The following is a 22,731-nucleotide window of genomic DNA, read 5'->3' as shown; positions in this document are numbered from 1 at the left end:
CTGATCAATTTTACACCTACTGTAACATGCTACGTAACATGTTACGAAGCTGTCAGAGGCGGTTGCCATCCTACTACGAATGCCCGGCAAAACCCTTAGGTAGGTACTGGTTGACCTGACACGACCTGGCCTAATTGCATGGAGACATCATCTATGATCATAACTTACATGAAATTCGTGATCAGCGCCCCGAAAAAAAAACCACAGCTGCCACGTTTTATTTTACGACGTTTTAACCCTCGCCCATGTAGGGGGGGGGGGGGTGCACCCCCCCTGAGGTTTTTCTTAGCTACACGCCGAACCGTTTCAGATAGCCTGCTCAAATTTTCAATACCCTATGGGGTATCCTTTGCGCAACTTTTGGTATTTTTTTTTTGTCAAGGTCATGTCAGGTCACGGAGTTATGACGTCATAAAGGGAACAACCTCCGGCCAGATTTACGCTAAATTGGAGATTGCTTCACATTGGTATAAATGCCACTGACCTGACACACTGATGGATTGTTTTAGAATCACAACTGGCTGATTTGACATTGGCACAATGTCCATTGACATTTTGAAAGTTACTAAAGGTCAAGGTAAGGTCAGTGACCTCGGTTGACCTGTAATGACTTCTTGCACTTGCCTATGCCTTTTTGAGGTATTTTGATGCCCTGAATTCGAATTTGCTATCCATTTCAGGCATCGTCGGTTGTTTCTTGTAGTTCATTTTGGGTCAGGGTCAGGTCAGTGACGTCACACGCCTGACGTGACCCAACGCACAAATGACCTTGCAGACTTCCGATGCTCCCAACGCATCATTTTTAGAGTTATGACATCAAAATACACACCAAACGATAGAGAATAGATCAAGGATCACGATAGTGAAGGTTTCAAGTCGACATCTCTTACGGTTTTGCCGCAATCGGCGCGGAAATATGAAAAAGTTAGATTTTTCCGAAAATTTGACTTTAAATGATCATAAGTAGGTCAAATATTGACCTAGGACCAAAAAATATACCACCAATCGCGAGATCTCGTTGAGAGCAATCCGTTGGTCCTTTCCGCTAAGCTCTACGACGCTCCGTTTTCAAACGCCAGGGGGGTCGCACCAACTCCCCCCCCTGCATTGGCGAAGGTGGCAAAACACCGTTTACGGGCGAGGGTTAAGAGGTCCCGATTTCCCCAACTTTTGGGTCATTGACCTGACCTGGAAGGTCATGTGTCAACCGATGACCCAGGACCTTTAACCCGCGAGTTGCTGGGGGGGAGCGTTAAACGCCCCCACTTTTTTCGCCGGGCCATAGCATAAAAACGGCGCGCCGCAGGCGCGCCCAATTTTGGGTACCTGTAGGGATTTGATTTAAGTTTATTGTGGCAAAGTTAAAAAAAAAATCAGTCGGAAAATTTTTGAGATATCGAGCTTTTCGTGACGTCATGATTTTTCTGAGTTTTCGACCAAAAACGGCATATGTTCAAAAAATCATATAAAATCACAGAATAGACATACAGACATGCCGTTAACGCCATTAGAATGCCAATACCATGATCAATCAAATGGCTATCTTCGATTATTGATTATCGTTCCGCATTTTCCAAAATCTTGAACTGAATCTTGACAATTTCTCGTGACTACTTCACGACCATGATACATGAATTTCTTAAATTGAACTTTTTGAGCCAAACACGTACACCTATGATAAAATGAATGTCACCATCGTGTTCTGCGGCCCAAATTACCCATAAAACATGTGTCATAGGCTGCGAATATCAGTTTTGATTTTCGGGGATATGTGTCTACCCGGTTGACCTGACCTTGACCCTAACCTATGCTTGACTGACCCCCGGGCCCTACATGGAGCTGACACTCTTGAAGGCCTTATTTGATGGACTGTGCACCGTTTTGACAGAGTTTCTGACGAGAGGCGCCCATTGCGAAGCCCTGAAGTCCATGCTACTGAAAGCCCGATTTCAGGTGTTTGACCTGACCTTGACCCGACCTGTGACCTCAAAATTCAACTTTGAAGTGCTCATCTGAAGCGTCTCGTCGCGTTCTTTCGTTTGCCGCCTCGTGCGTTTCGCTTCGCCTATTGGTTCTCGAGTTATCGGCTGGGGGCGTTTAACGCCCCCCCCCCCCAGCAAACGGTGGGTGGCGAAATACCCCAGCAACTGCCGGGTTAAATTGGGTATCATCGGCTTCCTCTCGTCACGGGTAACACGCTCGTTTTTTCCGCGAAGCTCTAGCTCGACCAGGGGCGAAACAGCAGGAGGGGGTCCAACGGACCCCCCTTATCCCGCGCCCCGCTGGGGGAGGGGCAGAATCCGCCCCCTCCCGTTTTTCGCCAATAACTTCTAAACGCGTTACGCCAACGACCAGAGGCAGATCCAGCTCAGAGTTTTTTTTTTTTGGGGGGGGGGGCAAACCATAACAATTTATCGATTCTTTCCATGCATCGTCCATAGGCGTAATGTTAAAATCATGCCGTTTGGGGGGGGGGGGCAAATGCCCATTTTGCCCCCCCCCCCTGGATCCGCCACTGCCAACGACGTCTAACTTTCGTTGACATCTCCGGTTTTTAGAAGTGGGTGAATCGTGTCCATGACCCCCCAGCCCCGTCGGGGAAGCTCGACTGTGTAACGCCTCATCCAATTAACCCTCGCCGGCCGAGGGGGGGGGGCGGGTGCCGCCCCCCCCCCATAGGGTTTTTTCGCGATAGCTCCGAACACGCTGGCGATAGAGAGCTGAAACTTGGCATACCTGACCTTTGATCCAAGCCGGATCTTTTGACACCAACCGCATTTTTGGGTCAGGTCAGGTCACTGACCTATGACGTCATAAGTGAACCTCTGCACGGTCTTCAGATGTCGCAACTTCGCAACGCCCTCACTGCCAGAGGAGATGTCACAGGGAAATGAAACTTGCAGGATCTAGTATCCATTATGAGTCCCACAACTTGTATATCTCGGATTTTTCCTGAAGTTCATATGAGGTCAGGTCATTTTCGTGACCTCACCATTATAAGTCAATGGGAAAAATTCAAACTGCTATTCTGGCGCCGGGAACGATCTCCAACTATCTCAAGCACACAGAATCGTGATTTGATGCACTCCTTGCAAGGTTAGATGCGTCACTTTTGCAATGTTGACCTTGCGTGACGTCATTTATGACGTCATCAAGGTCAAATTAGTTTTTCGTCAATAACTCTTGATCATATTGAGCTAGCGAGTCGGGAAAGGCACCAATGGACTCAGGAAGGCCTGCCAAATCGAATGACATGCGACATGACCTCTTTCGACCAATTTCGTGACCTGGGGGTGCTGACCTGACCTTGACCTGAGGTCAACACCCCAAGTTGACCTGACCCGGACAAAAAGTATATCATTCGACGCGCCTGAGCGAGGCGAACACGATGCTGCCAAAATCGGCGCTCTGCGGCCGTTTTTTGCGAAGTTATTCACCAAAAACTGAACCGTACCCTGAGGCACTTGACCTGACCTCAGAGGTCACCGGATGACCTAGGACCTTAAAATCGGGTACCAATCTCTGCGTCTCGTAACGGCGCACACGCTCGTTTTTTTCCGCGACGCGCTAGCTCCACCAGGGGCGAAACGGCGAGGGGGGGGGGTCGTACCCGCCCCCCCCCTCGGCCGGCGCGTATGTAGAAAACCAATAGGTCCGGCGAGGGCCAAGGCCCTAAAAACATAGAATCAACTGAGGTAATGTATTGCGGCATAGCATAACTTCAGGCGTAAGCTTGTGCTGACATCTACTGAATGAAACATGAAAAATAGCTTACGTCAACGTACGTCAGGAAATCGCTAGTAAATCTTAAGTGCATTTATAGTAGCGGTAGGACTTAGGTACTTCTTTAAAGTTTGAAAAATCGACTTATATGGGATAAAATAATCAATTGTGATAAGAGAAATCGTTTAGCACGTAGGTATGAATGTATAAAATAAAATGCTCAAATATTCATGACGTCACTTTACAAGAAGATTACTTTTTAAAGTCCTAGATATGACAAAACATTGTCCTTGAAAGCAATTTCGTGACAAAAATGGTGAAAATGGGAGGAGCTGCGGCGTGAAATGACGATCGAAGAAGTTCGGCAGGTGTGCAAGGCATTGGCAGGTGTTATGTGTTTTAATTTCATATTTGAATAAAATTTCAGTTTGATTCATGACAGTCGCCGTGACGAAGAGTGGTCCCTTTCGTTGCTATTCCAATTCAGAGTGATTCAATTCAAAAAGTGACCTTCACTGTCACTGGAAGTTTTGTGTTGAGACTTGAGAGGGCATCGTAGTTCAGGATTTTTTGATATGCCATGTGAGGAAACCTAATTACAGGCTGAAGATACTCAACCACATGGGATTTCATCATGTTCAACCTAGCTAAAAAGGGACATGCAGGCGTTGATGTCAAGAAGTCAATCCAAAAGATTCTTGACACCAAAAAGGACTCAGCCACACGTTTGAAACACCTGCGCATAATATTAGGTAAGTTTTTGGTATTTTTTATACTGATTGTTTTGCCTTGATCCCATTCACCAGTATATACCTATTCCTAAAGTAAGTCGTATTTACTTAAGGTCTAAGGACCAACTTTTTTCAATGGTAAATTTGTGTAACATTCTTCCATTTTTTGACATCCTTAATCTAAATATGATGCTTACATATCACCAAAATATTAAACAAGAAACATAACCAGGATAAGAAAGGAAGATTCCCATAGCTCCAGTCCGCAAAGTATGGCAATTTCGATGATATCTTGTAGGTGCGGGCTTGTTCGGCTGGTGTGGATTTGGTGAGGTGCGGTGCGGATTAGTAGTGCAATGCGGAATTGGCTACGGACTCGGCCAGTGCTGGTTGTCTGGTAATCACGTCTGGAAGTTCGCACTGTTACGCACCGCTCAGCTATGGACAGTCAATGGGAGGGTTTCGAGCTGTGCACGGCCAATGGCAAGGTCATGACCGCTCCATCGCTTCAAGTAGTCAAATGCAGACGATTTATCATGTATGTTAGATACAGCTAATAAGTTGCATCGAAAGAATCTGAGGTTGTTGATTCAGATTCATATTCAGATATGCATTCATCGAGGGTCCACAGCAAAAAGTGGCTTTTCATCTGAACTGAAAGCAGATAAAACCAATAAAACATGGGTTAAGTGGGCATGACATCATCATAGCACACACAAATCACGCACATGACATTCATGATTCACACCAATACCATCTCAGTGACATCTGGTAAGAATCGCGTTTTATGCCTCTCGACGGAACGATGGCGCCTTGGACGGAACCTCGGATCCAAGTTCGTCGTTCAACATCGAGACCCCCTTGATACATAGTCGGCGCCTTCCCGTCTCGGTTCGGGGTCGTGGTTGTGTCGATCTGCCGGCGTGCTTTGTGTTGTGGTCATGTAGGTCGCGGGCTAATGGACCGATGGTTTGGCTGATATATTCAGGAGTTCTCGTGGTGATAGCTCGCTGGACTGCGCAGATGGTGTGGTACTCGGCTAACTCATCAGCTCGCAGCCAGCCGAGCCGCTCGATGACATCGGAGATGTGGTCACTGCGTCTGCGACCGCTGACGACCCGCCCACAAAAGTTGATGATCTCCTGTCGCGAGTCATCTGTGTCACACCACACGTCCCGTACACACTCATGCAGTACCGCACAATGGAAAGAACCAGGGCGTGCATTCCAAACCTCAGTGTGCCGGATGGCATCACGTGACGTGCGTGGGTGAGGGCGATGAGTATACCGGTGCATTTTGAATTCATGACGTCAATGTGTGCCTGGTAACTCACAGTGGGTCAGGCGCTTAACCCGCGCACCGACGGGGGGGGGGGCGGATATCTGCCCCCCCCCCCGAGGTTTTTCGCAAATAGCGGGAAAACCGGCGGCGCTATGAAATTTGGTCCGACTATTCTCTCATCAATTTTACACATGGTGTGCAAGTTTGAACCTCCTAACTTTTAAGGTCAGGTCACCAGGTCACTTTGAATGACCCAATCCATAAAGTTACCTAATCCATAAATCCTAATCCATACGGTACCTAATCCAAGTTTGACTTTGGATGACCCCTAGGAGCCTAAGGACGCTGTTTTGTGCTCAGCAAAAAGGACAGAAGTTCTTTCCATAATCCACTTTTTGGAAGGTCGTTCTCTGCTTATTGCTGCGTTGCTGAATGCCTTGTTTTCTAGCTTTCAGGGGTTGGGGTGGCATTTTCTCACCCCGTCCATTTGAAACAGTGCCGTGCCCTGTCCGAATTACGCTCGGTTCTGACACCCATCGCGCCGGTGATTTCAGAGAACGTCGACCTGGTGGAGGCGCGGTACATCTTCGAGACCCACTACAGCCACATCTATTATCTCTTCTACGATGTCTTCGCTGCCACCGAGGCCGGCGTCAAAATCAAACGTGAGTCTCCCAGTGCTGTCTTATTGGAATTCGAACTTTTTGTCTTTAAATTGTTCGTTTTTCGTCGTAACAGTTGATTCGAAAACCCACCTCTCTTTTGACTGTTGTCATCTTTTCTTTGCTTCCCGAGGATCATGTCCTCCAATTCCATCTATGTAGGCTGTAGCATTCTTTCATATCATAGGTCTTACAGCTCATTCCTTTGTGTGATGTCACACTGCTTCTTTCACCCCACTCCGCTGACAGCTCGGTTTTCCTATAGAACCCGGAGTGCCCCCCCCCCCCCCACTCGACCCCTCTGACGCCCCCTCTCCCCGTACAGCGCACCGCGTGCATCGTGAGGACGTGGAGTCGGTGCTGTACATCCTGGAGCACATCCTGCTGCTGCTGCCCGAGCTGCTGCAGCAGCGCTGGCAGCTCCACAGTCTCACGCGCGTCATGCGCACCCTCCTCCATCCGGGAAACATCCTGCGGCTGCGCAGGGAGGCCATGAGGTGAGTGTGCCGGGAGGGGGAGGAGCGTTTGTGTTTTGGGGGGACAGGGAGTACGTCCTACAGGGTACGGTGGCCATTGAGACGAGACAGCAAAGCTACTGGAAACGCGGAGGATACTTTCAGCTGACTGGAAGGGACTAGGGATATGCTGCTGATATTTACAACAACACTCGAGGTTTGTATGGTGGTTTAGGATGAGTGCTGCACTGCGGGAAAGGTTTCTCATCGCACTGAGACATTCTTCACCGACACCTGAGCGCCTGAGCAGTGAGCACGGTTCCGGAATAGTCGCCCGCTCCGTTAACCCTCGCACGACCAGGCCATTTCTCATAACACGAACGACCAGGGGGGGGGGGGGTTGTTACGACCCCCCCTGGCGTTTCGAAACGGAAGGTCGTAGAGCTTAGCGGAAAAAACCAACGGATTGCTCTCAACGAGATCTCGCGATTGGTGGTATATTTTTTGGTCCTAGGTCAACATTTGACCTACTTATGACCGGTCAAAGGTCAAATTTTCCGAAAAAATCAAACTTTTTAACTTTCCGCGGCGATTGCGGCAAAACGGTGGGAGATATCGACTTGAAACCTTCACTATCGTGTTCCTTGATCAATTCTCTATCGTTTGGTATGTATTTCGTTTCCCTAGCTCTAAAAATGGCGCGTTGGGAGCGCCGGAAGTCGGCAAGGTCACAGTCGGCGGCAGAAATTCGAAAAATCAAAATTTAAATTTTTGAAATCTGATTGTATTTTTGGATTTGGGAGGTCCATTTGCTCCCTATAGAAGCTAATATTGCTGCATATTCCCATTAAGGTGACAAGAATTAGCAAAATAGTGGTTCGGGCGCTTTTCAAAAATAGTACCGGACGCTGTTCCTCTTGTGACGTCATAGCTCCGTGACCTGACCTGACCCGGTCAATTTTCTTGCACCACACGATAGCCAATGCTTGCCCCAACATGCATGGGAAGTTTCATCATGATCCATCAAACAATGTGGGTATCACCGGCAGAAAACCTAGGGATTCGGCGCACACGTTTGGTAACTGTCGGCCGGAGGCTGTACCTCTTATGACGTCATAACTCCGTGACCTGACATGACCCGATCAATTTTTTTTCGGCAAAAGATGCGCAAAGGTTGCCCCAGAGGGTATTGAAAATTTCAGCCCGCTACGACAAGCTGTTAAGCGTGCACTTCGAAAAAACCTCAGGGGGGGGGGGTTGATACAACCCCCCCCCCCCCCTAGGCGTTCTAGGGTTAATAGTTGGTCTGTATGTTGAATTGACTCGGTTTCGCTGGGCGGTGACCGACCCTATCAACTGGGCTTTGTTTCGGCTCAGCCGTGAACTGAAAGTGTGTCCAATTCGGGAGTGGGTCGCTGCAGTGACCGTGGGCTGTCTCAAAACCACACAAACCTCTACAAACGAAAGTTTTACTATTTGAAATCTAGAGTTATTTTCTTACCCGTCTGGCCTTAACTTTTATATTGGCTTTCGTTACATCGCTTCCAGTACATTTTCTTCGAAACAGATAAGTTTTTGGAACTCTAATTTGTTATTTCGGAACAAGATATTGTTAAAAAAGCATCACACATTTCCAATTTAGTCGGTACTTTTATCTGCAAGGGATTATTCGGAAACGTTTCCTTTTAAATTGAGGAGTTGAAAAACATGAATTTAGAAAGTGAAAACGTCCACCGTAAGGGTAGACCTTCACAGTTCGCAGGAGTCGTCTGTGACCTTGAATTACCGGCGGCCGCAGAGTTTGTATGTGCTCGTGGTTCGGGACTCACATCCGTGACCGGTCCGTGAGACGTGTTCCGGAGCTATGAAACGGCCGTGCGACGACGGTGCCGTGACCGACCGATTCGTGACGGACTCGGACCGTGACAGTGTGACGACACAGTCAGCGAGTGACGTTTTCGTGACGGCTCGATATCTGACTGGGGGCTGGGCGAGAGATTAGACACTACCTAGTGTTTGACGGCTTTGTTTATTGCGGTTTATTGTTCAGCTCGTGACGGCTGATCCACGATTGAAGGGTTCCAAATGAGTCTGCTGATGACCGACTTGTGACTGGATGCGGTCAGTGATGCGCCCGATGACCTCTAACCTAACCTCGGCCTAACCTCTGACCTCTCCGTCGGCAGGATGTTCGTCATCTGGTTCCAGGAGGTGGGTGAACAGGCCTCTGAGGAGCTGCTGGCCATCTTCGCCACCCTGGTGCCTGGATTCCCGGCGCCGGCCTCCCAGCAGACGGCGCCCCGCCCGCCCCGGGCCCACCCGGATCATAAGCTCGGTGAGCTCTCAGCAGCTGGGCTGGCAGGAGAGGGAGAGGAAGGGACATAGCCACTGTCAGACCTCGGCTTCTGAGGAGACTAGGACTTGACGGAGGTACGGAGCCTAGGAGGAGGTACCCTTAGCTTTGGCGGAGGCAAGGCTAAGGGTCCGGTCGAGCGGACGGGGATATTACTTTTCTAGCGCTAATGTATACTCAGCTACAAATCTCGACTCCTGAGGAGACCGGGGCTTGACAGATACAGGCTTCGGGTCCGGCCGAGCGGGCGGTGCCGGCTCCCTCAGGGAAACAGAGCGCGACGGCGACTGTGCCGCGCGGAAGCCGGAAACGCCGCCCGGTCTTATCGGCCGCAGGTGTAGGTACCGTGATGGGTGTGGTGATAAGACACCGTGGGCGGGGCAGGACTGAGCCGGTGGACGGGAATTGGGCGTCATGCCGTCATGAAGGTGGTATGTTTGTTTTGGAAGATAACATGCGGTTAAAGTGCCAGTTGCCATTGTACTCTAATGAACCACATTTTTTTTAGTGTACTGTATCAATTCGATGGTGTGCTGGAACGCACAACAATGAATTATTGTAATGAGAATGGATTAGGTTGCAGATGAAAGTTCGGCTGTTGTCTTAATTTGACAATGAGTGTGTGAATTTATGTTTGCCGTCTTCCGTGTGATTGCGCTGTATTGAGTGTGATGCCCAATGCCGAAAGTTTGACACTTCCCGTCCCCGCCTTTCCAGTGGGTCCGGTCGACGTGGTGCCCATTCTACCGCCTCAGGGCTCGGAGAAAACGCCCGACGACCTGACCCGCTTCTTCCTCGAGTGCCTCATGGATAACATGGTGACCCAGGTAGGTCAACCTGCGCTGGTGAACGCTGTTCACCGCCTGAATGATCACGAGCAGGTATGCCCGGGTGATTTAATTTACTGGCTATCATTGTGTGTGACTTCCCTGATTATCGTGGTACATGCAGTGCACCTGTTGAAATGTAAACCCTGCTGCTTTATCCTAAGATCTGCATTCAGCCGAAGTGTTACCTTTCATGACTTTCGCCTGTGCTGATACGGCCGTGACCATGTTATCGGCCCTGGGCCTGTTTCCGCCTGCTCTATGTGCAGACTAGCTGGAACCCGCGCCGACCGCGGTGTAATGTCGCGTCGGCAAACGGCGCGCCCCGTGAACAAACAGACCCCGCCCTACAGGGCGCGTCGACCGTCTGTTCGCACAGTGACTCACCCCTGATCGGGCCTGTGACGTCATTATCGTATCGAGCCGTTCAATGACGTCATTACCTATCATGTTGATCGATACAGTGATAACAGCTTCTACAGGCTGATCGGTCTGAATAAGATTTCACTAACCCATGATCTTCTCAATAACACTACTTCCCCACCGATATGTCAAATGACGTCACTGATGTGTTTTTATATGACGTCACTGTTTCTTTCCACCAGCTGACGCGGATCGAGTGGAAGGACAAGGCCAACCACGTGCGCTGTTTTAACTTCCTGTTCGACAACTTCAAGCAGTTCTACCTGCCGCACATCTTTCCTGACTTCAACTGGCATACCAACCTGTACAAACCGGCGCTCAGTGAGTGACTGGGGGAGGAAGGGAGGGGAGGCACGGAGAAGAAGAAAGGGAGGAAAGGAGGGCCAGACTAGGAGAGGTCAGTGTGGCAGGGGTTGGGGTATTACCCCCGAACTTTGTCAGTGAATATTGAATTGAACTATGTGATGGTTGAACTAAAGATACACGTGCTTAAAATATTGGCGTGCTGACGATGTGTAAATGAGAAAAGTATGAGACGAGGGTTAGAGTGATTTCGTGAAGATTTAACATGACCACTGACCACGCCAGGTTTGTGGTACTCCGCCCGTTCTCTGACCCTCCCGCCGCCTCTTTGCGCCAGGTTTGCCCGAGCTACGCCGCACTGCGCCCCCTCTCTGACCTCGTCCTACCCTCTGTGCCTCGGCCCCTGCTCTGACCCCTCCACCACCACGCGCCAGGTCTGCCGGAGATGCGCCGCCAGCTGTCTCCCATGGCCAGCTCGGTGGACGGCGCGCCGCGGCCGGCCGACCGTCTGGTGGCCTGTCGAGTGGTTGTGATCCGCTGGGTGGCCAACTTTGTACACGCACCGCTCAGTCGGAGAGGGGAGCAGGCGCCCAGCGGGCCCGGGCCCGGACATCATGGACAGCAGTCCGGGTGAGCGAGAGAGGACGAGAGAGTGGGATGGGATGTGGGGGGATGGGACTGTAGCTTTAGTTGTATGTCCGGCCTGTCCAGTAATGGCGAGGGACAGGAGGGAGCTTTGGTTGTACGTCCTGGCTCTACAGAGGTTGTGTGGGAATTGTGGGGACAATTGGAGCTTTGGTTGTATGTCCGGGTGTGTTTTGTTTCGCGTTGTCCTTTGGAGTGCTTTGTTGGTTTTGTTCGGTGGTTGTAATAGGGCCGTAAGGCGCATTGAATTGACGTTTTGACGTTGGTATCTGTGTGACCTTTGTCATAAGTGATAGATAATAGATGTATGCCCTATCGCGGTATATACAGACTTTGCTGAAACTCAATCGATGGCATTTGATGCTGGCACAGAGCAATATTGATACGGGTGGTCAGTGCAATCTCCTCAGAATTGCACAATCGTCCAGTTTAAGCAAAGCTCAGTTGCCGTTGTCTGACAAGCGTCGAAGCTCATTGCATAGCCCATTCATCTTCAATTGGCGTGAAATCGCTGCACTGAGCCCCGATTGGGGGTTCGGCAATCCACAGCGCCGGAAGCGGTCGGCAGTTAATCCCCGCTGTCTTCTCACGGGCTGCCGAATCGGTGGTTTTCACGCATCGCTGGATGCGTGGGAATCGCTCGGAATCATGGTCTCAATATTCAGTGGCATGGGTGTGCAGCAATCGTTATTCGTTGCTACTTTAGAGTTAACTTGTTTATGCAAAAATAGTAAGCAGTTTGATACGTTTTCCCACATCTCACTTTGACTGCTTTTATATCTTGGTGACCTTGTCTTGTGCTTTACTTCGAAGACAACTTTGCAGTCTAGTATTTAGCTATAAGATATTGAAAAATTTCCACGTATACGCTCATGCTATCAGCTGGACGACGTTTCTTTGATCTTTGACCTCTTTGATTATCACCTTTGGACTTTTGCTGCTTCTATGTCGTTCTGACTCAGCCTGCTTAGTTGTCTGCTAATCTACGGTTAAATGGAGAACCAGCTCTGTTTCTTTGTGCATTTAGCAACGTTAGGGTACCATAATCATATCTGTATACGCGTCTAGTCCCGAGTCCGTCTCTGCGTCCGTTTCTGGGTCCGTATCGGGGTCCAAGCTCGTATTTAGGTTCCGTCCATGTGTCTGCATTCTTTATGTCCATGTGTGGGATCTATGTCCGTTTCTTCGGTTTTGTCCTGGCTCTGTTTTCGTGTCTGGAATCCGCATCCGTCTCTGCGTCTTTGTGCTAGACCTCCCTACGTCATGCGCCCTTGTTGGTGTTCATGTCTGGGCTCCATGTCTGCCCATTCCCGTGGATTGTAGAAGCTTAAGGACAAACGAAGCTTGTTTGTCCGTAGGAGGACTTGACGTCCGTTCCGGGCCCGTACCTGGGTTCCGCTGCGTTGCCTGGGTTCATGTCCGTCTCCTTGTCCATATCTATGTATCGGAGTCATGTTTCTGGTCCGTCCGACACCGTGTCCGTCCGTGTGTGACCGTCCCGGCTATGGTCCGTCCTCTCTCCCCCCAGCGGCGGCGGCAGCGGCGGCTCCGGCGACGACGGCAGTCAGGGTACGCCAGAGACGCGCCGCTCAGTCCCCCCGGCCGGCGGCGGCGGACCGGCAGACGGCGAGGCGCCCACCTCCCTGCACAGTCTGGCCTCGGACTCGAGCGGCTCGGCGTTTTACCCGGTGTACGACGGGGATGGGGGGGGGGGTGCATGGTGCGTGGGGTTGAGGTGGTTGGAAAAGTTGGAAATGGACGGGATAGTTGCGTGCATACAGTTGTTACAAGTGCGTGACATATTTCATTTGCATGCTTTGTGGCTAAGACTATGCACGTATGTACTAGAAGTCCTTTGTATTCCGATAGGCATTGCATCGACGCTGCACAAATGAATTGCCACTTACAAATAATGACCTCCTCAAAAAGCCTCAAACAAAAGTACGTAATTGCAGCGACATGTTTCCGCTCTGGCCTGTCGTTAGTTTTCTATTGGGGCTGATCTCCGATATTACAATTGTTTTATCAATACGCCAATCCAACTAACCGCATGTTTCTGTAACCAGCAACATAGGTCGTTTGCAGCAGCATATTAGCTCTACTCCACATTAGCTAATGACACGATCTGTAACTTCTTACTCCAGCTTGACTTTCTGGGGTCTGGGGGAGTGAAGGCGATTACATCAGCGTGTCCTGTCGGGAGCTAACCACTCTTACGCTGCCATTGATCGGGCGCTAGGCCCTGAGCAAGTCATGCATGCTTACTGTGTTTGGCTAAATCTGTTGCTTGGGTTGGAGTGCATCAGCGTGAATAGCTCGGTTTTGGCAATCTCCCACGCCGGCTATCTAGCCGTGACTGTGACGAGTGATGCTTGTGTATTGGATGGCTTGCTTCAGTGGTTCGGAAATCGCCGACATTTGATGTAACTCCCCAGTGGCCCCACGCTTAGGATCAGTGTCAGGCACGGTATGGGAGCAATGCGGACGATCTGGACGTTGCTTTGCCCTTCCAGAAGACTTGTTGCTTTTTTCTCTCCTTTTTTGTAGCCCACCGGTGTTTGCAATATGTTTTATTGGAAGCAATATATTGTTTCTTAAAAGGAAATTCAACCTTCGCTCCCATTCCCATGATAACCCATAAAAGACCCGTGTTGATCTCTGTTATCTCTAGTAACACCTGGTGACCTCAGGTAACCCATGCTGACCCTGTAGTCTGTACTGAGTTGACCCTCTGCTGACCTCTGCTGACCCCTACTGCACCGTCCGGCAGTGACACCCGGGACCGGGACGCCGACCGTCCGGACGAATCGGCGCTGGTGCGTGATGTGCTGTTCGGCAGCCGGCAGAACGTCAACTTTGTGCACGAGGTGTTCCGGCAGGCATTTCTGCTCAGCTGCCACTACTCGGCCGCCATCAAACGCGTGGTGCTCGTCTACAAGGACTGGATCCAGATGAACGTGAGTGACGGAGGGGAGAGGGAGAGGAAGGAGAAGAGAGTGGGTAGAGTGGCAGGGAGGAGCGATGAATGGGGGCGGGGCTTCAGGGTGAAAAGGGTACATTGATCCGATTTTTGGATTCTTAGGTGGATTAGAATGTTTTTTTTCCTCCTAGCAGCCGCATCGTCCTCGAATTTTCCTCGATGGGGCTTGTGCGGCCCGAGCATGCACACTGCACACTGCACAGTGTGTTGCAGTCATGCACTGCAGTCTTGCACGGGTTTGACCTACCTTACTTTGAAAAATCACCCGTCGCCCTGTCAGGTTACAATGCCAGTCCCATCACCTACTCTTCTCCAATCGCAGTCATTCCTTCATTCTCTTGTCCACCTGCCCTCCTCTCGCCCCACCATGAACTCATCCACCGCTCCATGCGCCAATCCCTCGCCACCGGACGTGTGTCATCCCACACACGGTATCAGTTTACCTTGGCAGCTCCCACAGCGGTTGTTGCCTCTAACCAAACAGAGTCCGGTGCCGCCCCTTCCCAGCACTCACACCCGGGACAGGATGTGTCAGCCTAGTTGCGAGGTCGGATGTGGAGATGACGTGGTCGGGGTAGTTGGCAGCCACAGAGGTTGATGACTGTCGTAGACGACTGATGGGGCGGCTGGCTGGGTCATGTCTAGGATGGGGGTTTGTTGTGTTTTGCTGTCTGTCAGCTGGCCTTTGTACCTGATAATTTATGTGGGCTTGTGTAGAAAGGAGTGTGGATGGAAATTCGAGGACGGGATGTGTGTCTAATGAAATGATGGTGGCGCGTCTGATGAAGATGACAGAAGACGAACTTTATGCAAATTTTGGGCGCAAAATGACCTTTGCAGTCGGCGCGCCCTAAAGCCCCAATAAACAAACAATAAACTTTATGCAAATTTCAAAGACAGATGACTGACAACGTTGAATCCCTTCAGGACGCTCACGGCTTTGCTTACTTTGTTGCCGTTTGCAATAGAAAAGTCGGTGTGATTACCGTGACGCCGGTGCTAGCAGACTCAGGCTCCCTTTAATGATGCCGTGTGAAGGCAAAGACTCACGTTCGGGTGACCTTTGACCCAACGTTATCGTCTTTGCCTTTGCATGACAGAATGAATTATGACGGCTCTGTTTTGTGGCGCCGACAGGTAAACATCCCCGGTGACATATGTATTGACGTGTTGACAGGTTTCCGGCGCTCCTGCTGAAGCCATCTGACACGGGCGTACGTGCTAGTTAGTCTCTCAAAGTGTGACATGTGTGCTGTTTCTTTGACAGGTTCAGCTGCCGGCGTTCCTGCTGGAGCCGTCTGACACGGGCGGCGGGTATGATGGCAGGTCTCCGGCGCCGGGAGAGGTGAGTATAACGATGGGAGTGAGATGCATCCCAGGGGATTCATGGGCACAGGTCATGTTGAGGGATGTGTGAAAGCCGAAAGGTGACCCAAAGAGATGCAGGTCTAGTGGGAGCGTGGAGTAACGTGTGACGTAATGTGCGATGAAAAAATAGGACCAATGTGGTAACTAGTTATTCTCTTCTACTGCGCGGTAAGCCGGCTAGTGGTATGCACGTAATTTCGTGATATTCGTCCTTCTTTCTCACGCTGTATACATACAGTATACTCATGATCATCAATGTTTTCCCTACTCAACCCCCACGCCGTCCCTGTCTGTGGATGAAGCCTCACCCTCTGACCTCTCCCTGACCCGGCAGGACGTGGGTGACCTGAGCCGGTCCCGCCACCGCGCGGACGGCTCTGGGGGACCGTCTGCCAGCGTCCGGGCCGGCCTGCAGGTCAGTACTGTCCCCCGACCGGGACAGGGACACAGCTCGACGCGCCGGGGCTGTTCTCTGCCGCCCGCACCCAGCTGAGAGTCGGTGACAGCGGCAGCCGGGAAAATTCGGCGGGAAAAGCGCAATAGCTCCAGCGAGTGCGGGGTTAACAATAGTATCACGAGATCGGTCAGCTGGCGGCGCCGGTGATTTTTATGTGGTCGATCTGTGCCAGATATGGCTGGGATTGGGAGCGGATCTGGTTTGAGGTGATCTAGGGCACCCACAGCACAGAGTGCAGCCTCGCTCGCTATGCAGGGACGAAAAACATTTCCAGCTAATGACGTCGAACACAGCTACCTGTTACGGCTTTTAGCACGGCTAGACGTCAGTTGAATGATATTTGATCGTCTCATATTTTGAAAGAACAAAGTATACTGCAAAAGTATACTGTCAGCTCTACGCTTTTGCCTGAATATCTTTCAGCATCGTTTCTTCAACCCCACTCCATCCCAGATAACCCAAACTGCCATTAACCTACCTTGCCCTCCCTCCGGATCGTCCATCAGAACACTCTGCAGTTGTTCATCACCAACTCTGCCAACATTTTCCTGCTGGAGGCGAGCCCCGAGTACCGCGGCCACTATCTGGAGGACCAGGTGGAGCTCTGTAAGCGCATCCTCAACATGTACCGCTACCTGGTGATGAACGTCTACATGTCGCAGCGCACCTGGTGAGTGAGCGTGGACCGGGCGGCCGGGTCCTGGCTGAATTAGTCCTCTGACTCGGTGGTGGGTGGGAGCTGGGGAGTGGTAGTGTGATTTAGGGGCAAATATTTTGATAGTTGATGTTTGGGGCTTGACTGACTTCTTCTTGTGGTGTTTGACTGACTTCTCCAGATAAAACAGTATCGAAATGCAATATGGATAAACGTAATAATATTTGCTCTGATTTTATTCTGATGTGTAAGCGCTATCCGTATCTGTGCCTCATTGCAGCATCACAAAATGTTTTTAGGTTTTGATGGAAAGGACGGTTGTAACTTGGTGTTCTGTTGTAAGGACCGGATAATCGTGCTTGGTCTTACTGCGATGCTTTACATGGAATGTCCATTGGCTGTCATCAGCTGTCGTCCCATGCTAGTTCGCAGGAAGCAGCTGCATTTTTATTTATCATTCGGCCTGCTCTGGGTCGCCATTCTTGTTTCCCCGGCTGTTTCACAAGCATCGTGTGTATCTGGATGTCGTCATCAGCCAGGTCACCATCACGTCCGTACCCCCTTACCTTTTCGCTGGGAGCATATAATTGCTTACTGTTTGGCTTCCAAATTACCAACGCCTTAATGGGAGAAGCTCCAGTTGTTAGTGCTTAATTCTTTTTTTCTCCCGGCCGTTTTCACAGGGAGCAGTTGCTGTTGGTGCTGCTGCAGGTCACCACTGAGTCCCCGTCCTGACTCCTTTCACAGGGAGCAGTTGCTGTTGGTGCTGCTCCAGGTCACCACTCAGACCCTATCGGGCGAACCGACTCAGAGGGCCCGGGAGCAGACCCTCGGCGCCGTCCTGGCTCGGCCGCTCTTCCAGGTAAACGCTCCTGCTTACTTCGATACTGTAGATAGTAGATACACGTGTGTTTTACTCAGTATTATAAACGAAGTGGTTTCTCTATTGTTATTACTGTTATTTAACACTTGCACTGTGTTTTGCTCAAAACGTAACTTGAAGCGTTTCTGCGAAGTTTTACTCCAAAGCCATGTCGTGATTCTATCAGGCGTGACCGACGGTCGCCGCCGCCAGTGTGGGCGGTGTCCGCCGGTCGTTGGCCTAAGACTAGGTGAGGACTGAGCCTCGGGCTGTCATTGGAGCCGTGAGGCGGCCCGGCCGAGACGGTCCAACACGCCAACGGGCGCAGACTGAGTAATCGCCGAGAGGGAGGAGGGGCTAACCTGACCTGACCGCCGCGACGGGCACAAGACACATGGCCCTGACCTGGGCTGACCTGACTCAACCCGATCTGACCGTCCCCGACCGCTGCCGCAGGTACAGGACAGCTGACATGACCTGAACTGACCTCTCCGCTACAGACGCTGATAGTGACCTGGGTCAAGGCCAACCTGAACCGGAACGTCTCCGTAACTGACCTGACCTGACCCGACCTGTCCTCCACAGACGCTGATAGTGACCTGGGTCAAGGCCAACCTGAACGTCTCTGTAATTGACCTGACCTCTCTGCTACAGACGCTGATAGTGACCTGGGTCAAGGCCAACTTGAACGTCTCTGTGAGTGTGGAGCTGTGGGACCAGTTTCTGGCGGCGCTCTCATCGCTCACCGCCTGGGAGGAGCTCATCAAGGAGTGGGCGGTGAGTAGCGCGGCACGTTTGGGGAGTACCTCTCTCACTGTTCATATGGTCGATTACAGAGACGTGCTGTGAGCTGAATGTCAGATTATCGTATGTTAGATTATCTAATGGCCCAAGTTAACCTTCAGTTGTCTTACAGTGTTATGCTGATTCGGTATAAAACTTTCCGGTTCTAAAATCCTTCAAGTCTACCGAAAACTTGACGCTGTTTTTCTTTACTTTCCCTTTTTAGCAATGTCTTGACGTGCTTAGGAAGCTTGATATCACTTTACAGGCTCATTTGAGCTACGTTCAGCCTCGCTGCAGCTGCCCTGTTCTCGCCTGACCCACGACCATCTCTGATGCACGCAGAAAACGCTGGAGACGCTGACTCGCGTGGTGGCGCGTCAGGTGTACGATTTGGACCTCAACAACCTGCCGCTGGACCGGCTCACGGAACAGAAAAGCAAACGGCGCCGCGGCCGGGGAGAGACACAGGACGTGAGTCGGGGGGTTACCGGGGGTGTGGGACTGTGAGGTTACAGGGTGGAAAGTAATTACGCGAACATACTTTTTCGTCTTCTAGTAAGGAAAAAAACGGCGGTGACATAAACAATATATGTTTTACTTTATCCTTATCTAGTTGCGATGCATTGACATAGGCGTTCCGGCATGATTTACATCAGCATGTGAAGATCTGTTGGCCAAAGCTCAGCCCACACCTTATAGAGCTGTCCAGTGAGGTAATCGGTATTGGTGGCTCCTTGCAGCTTTTAGACGGTCTCCTGAGGAGTCATCTGGAGATTTTTAGTCGAATTGAGGCCCAGGCGTTTCCCAGATCAGCTTTTGTATGTCCTGAAGAAAAACAGGTTCTCACAGCACCAGTATTGCGTTTTGTTGGCCATGAAAGTAAGCATTTCACCAATCACGAAGAGCAGTTTCTTTGCGTCGGGCACAAAAGTGCGTTCAATCATTTTGCCCCTTTCGTTGCACGGTGGATTAGACAGAGACACTCGTCTTGGAGGATGTTCCACCGGTTGTATACTTTATTTTTAGTGACCTTTTTTAGCGCTACACGCAATTCTGACACCACCCGGGGGCTCGTGACCCACTGATGTGTTCCTTTGCCGGATGTTTGAAGGTTGGGACGGACGGGACATAGGACGCAACAGCAGCCCTCAGAGCAGTTGTTCTGCAGGTTTGACGGATGAAACAGTTTCACAGATGTCTCACCCAACCCCAAATCCAGCTGCCTGTCCTCCTCTGTCCATCTTTGATTGTCTTTGAAAAGCTTCAATTGACAATTCTGCTGTTAATTTGTGAATTTTGGTCATCCCGAGGGTTTGTACGACTTAATTTTCGAATTTTTGCGTATTACTGTGCGAATCGTGATATCCTAGATCGGGTACCCGGCCAGAGTAAGCTATTTTGCCAGTTTTCGGGTCGACTGGCGTCGTTTTTTCGCCGACATGGTGACCACCCATCCGGCGACAGAATTCGCCGAGAGGTTGCTGCCGCGGACGGCTTTGCTTTTTAAGTCCTCTCAAGTGTTATTATGTTTAAAAAAAAAAACGTATAATTGTGCAATGCTGGTGCTGAGACCGCTACGAATCCCTTCTCCGCCAGTCCAGCGAAAATAATCACAAACGCTTTCCCTGGCAGCTCCAAATTGAGCTCTTTGCCCATTTCGGTCTTGTGCAGCGTATGTTGTCTGCACCATTTTAAGTCGAGAGGTTGTTAAGACCTTCCAGGTCATTGTTCAAAGTAAAGTCACTTTTGGTAGATGAGGCGACAACAAACACGACCAATTATGTTCCATGACAGCCCGTACTCATAAAAATGCTCCACTGACGGTCAAAATTGTAAGAAAATACATGTTCGCGTAATAATTACGCGAACATGTATTTTCCACCCTGTAGAGGGACACCATTGGACGGCCGGGTGGGGAGGGGGTTTTAGGATGGCGGGGAGGGTCAAGAGTATCAGGCGTGCAAGGAGACTAGAGGAAAGATGTGTAGTTTTTTTAGTATGGATAGCGTGCCAGGACCTAAAATAAATGAGTTGAGTTGAGTTTGAGGAGCCAAGACTAACACGTACATAATTGCACAGAACGAATGAATGTTCTTGCAGTTCCCGAGAGAAAAATTGTGAGTACTGGGTGAAATGTGGTGCAGTGCTGTTGTTCACCTTTCGTTCAATGTTTGCGGCTTGTAAAAATAAAGCTATGGAGCCTAATACCACACCACACACGCACTTGGTCTTTAGATTACAATAGGATCGCCAACCACGATAATGCCCGTGTCCTCTGTCGTTTCAGCCGGCGGCGGCGTGGTCTCGTCCGTCGGTGCCCGTCGAGACTCGGGACCACGGTGACGGGCCCGGCCTGGGCGTGGGGCACAACCGGAACCGGCGCGCGTCCCTGCAGCCGCCGGAGGATGGGAGGCTCCACCACGGTTAGTAGAGGAGTGGGCTAGGGCGGGATAGTATGCCTTCTATCGAGGTTTCAATGTTTGTGTCTGTAGCTTCAAATGCCCCATTTTGTTTTTACTTTATTCATTTTGTAGTCGTTTTGGAGGTAAAGCACAACTGGTCCCAAATCATTTTTTATCAAGGCATTGCTTCATGATTTTGAGAAAATTAAATGCGATGACAGTCCAGCGTTTCAAACTCCTATTTGACCCGAGGCGTCTCTTCCGGCAGGCTCTGGCGGCAGCCACCCGGGTGTCTCCCCACACGCCCGTAAGCGGTGTACCAGCGGCCTGGGTCCGGCGGGCGGGCCGCCGCACGGGCCCGGCCACGCGCCGCCCAGACTGGTGCGCAGTCTGTCCGAGGGCAGTCTGGCGCCCAGTCTGCTGGCTGTGGACCTGGCGCCGCCGCCGCCCCCGCCCGGCGCGGCGGCGGCCGCAGCGGCGTGCCGACCCCTGCCGCTGCACGAGGCAGCGAGTAGGAAGGTGTCGCGGAGTATGAACTCACTCAGAGGTAGAGGTGAGTGCAGTGCTGGTATGGGGAGAGGAAGGAAGTGGTGGGTGACAGGGGAGGGAGGGTGGCGTACAGGGGGCTATCCTTTCTTCATACCTTTCTGGTGTGGAAGAAGGTTAACTGCTTAGTTTTTAAATGACTAAAATCACTCAGCATGATTTTATACCACACTCGCTGACGATCTGTTCCAGCTCTTACTGATTGACCCATTGTCTCCCGTTCCACTGGCTCTGTCACTGACAGTGATTATGTCACTGACACTGACACTGGCCGTGTTCCAGTGTCGCTGTACTCTCAGACCTCTGAGGCCGAGTACCGGTCCCGGTCCCCATCGCCGTCCAGCGGCCTGGAGACCAACTCGATCAAAGAGTCGCCCATGGGGCTGGACCTGTTCGGCGCTGACGGAAACAGCATCGGTGAGGACGGGCAGAGGGGCTGACGGACCCGCGAGGGGTAGCTTAGAACTGAATAAGAGCGAGGGAGATGTAAATGTGAGATGAATTATAATGTAGAGTGTACTGATCTAGGATAAAATGAAATTGCGGCATCACTGATTCTCGAGAGTGACGTTCGCGGTTGTTCTGTAAGATCAGTCTTTTGACGCAATCCAAGCTTAGTCATTTCGAATTCCCAAGTAACCTCCTGACTCACTGACATCTATGACCCCCTTTTGACCCTCCTCCCTCCCACAGACACAATAGTCAGCGGCGGCTTGGAGCACCTCTCCGTGATGTCGGGTGACACTCTGGCCCACCTCTGACCCCGCTCTAACCCCCTCTGACCCCCGCTGACATCCTCCTGACTCCCCTCTGACCCCTCCTACAGACACTATCGACAGCGGCGGCTCGGAGCACCGTTCCGTGATGTCGGGCGGTACTTTGCGCGGCTGGATGCCCGACGTCGCCGTCGTACTCTGGCGTCGTATGCTGGGAGCGCTGGGAAACGTCAACCACATCCAGAGTCCCATAGTGCACGCCCAGGTGTTCGATTACCTGATCGAGCTCAGCGAGACGCTCGTCAAGGTACGAGGGTGGGACGGGTGGTAGTTATGTTATTAGGGTTGGAGGGGTGATAGTCAAGATATGCTGGTGAGAGGGAAGCTATGTAAATAGTAAAGTTGTGATGGTCACGGGTGGGAAGCTAGTCATAGTACGAGGGTGAGAAGGAAGATGCTCGTTGAAATGCGAGATGATGGCGGGACGCTCGTCAAACTTTGACTGGTGGGTCTACAATGAATCGAATATACGATATCTCAACGTGTGAGCCCGGTG

At 51.0% G+C, this 22,731-nt stretch overlaps 1 protein-coding gene across 2 annotated transcripts in view; it reads left to right on the top strand.

Annotated features, from left to right (window-relative positions):
• Positions 1-4,054: 4,054 nt before the first annotated feature.
• LOC122374561 (ral GTPase-activating protein subunit alpha-1-like) overlaps positions 4,055-22,731 on the top strand; it is a 42,324-nt gene continuing 23,647 nt past the window's right edge. The window contains exons 1-20 of one of the 2 annotated variants that reach the window (XM_043353372.1): positions 4,055-4,091; positions 4,326-4,475; positions 6,290-6,400; positions 6,723-6,894; positions 9,039-9,187; positions 9,923-10,032; positions 10,638-10,776; positions 11,193-11,388; positions 12,932-13,093; positions 14,174-14,360; positions 15,651-15,728; positions 16,086-16,166; positions 16,715-16,878; positions 17,611-17,725; positions 18,380-18,502; positions 18,854-18,982; positions 20,799-20,934; positions 21,182-21,466; positions 21,742-21,876; positions 22,286-22,482. In XM_043353372.1, coding sequence (XP_043209307.1) covers positions 4,358-4,475; positions 6,290-6,400; positions 6,723-6,894; positions 9,039-9,187; positions 9,923-10,032; positions 10,638-10,776; positions 11,193-11,388; positions 12,932-13,093; positions 14,174-14,360; positions 15,651-15,728; positions 16,086-16,166; positions 16,715-16,878; positions 17,611-17,725; positions 18,380-18,502; positions 18,854-18,982; positions 20,799-20,934; positions 21,182-21,466; positions 21,742-21,876; positions 22,286-22,482 — 2,787 coding nt within the window. In that variant the 5' untranslated portion in view covers positions 4,055-4,091; positions 4,326-4,357. The other variant, XM_043353373.1, reaches the window with a different exon arrangement.

The sequence above is a fragment of the Amphibalanus amphitrite genome, unplaced genomic scaffold, assembly GCF_019059575.1.
Source record: "Amphibalanus amphitrite isolate SeventyFive unplaced genomic scaffold, NRLGWU_Aamphi_draft 001674F_arrow, whole genome shotgun sequence".
In the NCBI taxonomy this organism is placed as follows: Eukaryota; Metazoa; Arthropoda; class Thecostraca; order Balanomorpha; family Balanidae; genus Amphibalanus; species Amphibalanus amphitrite.
This window is presented reverse-complemented; position numbering and strand designations above follow the sequence as displayed.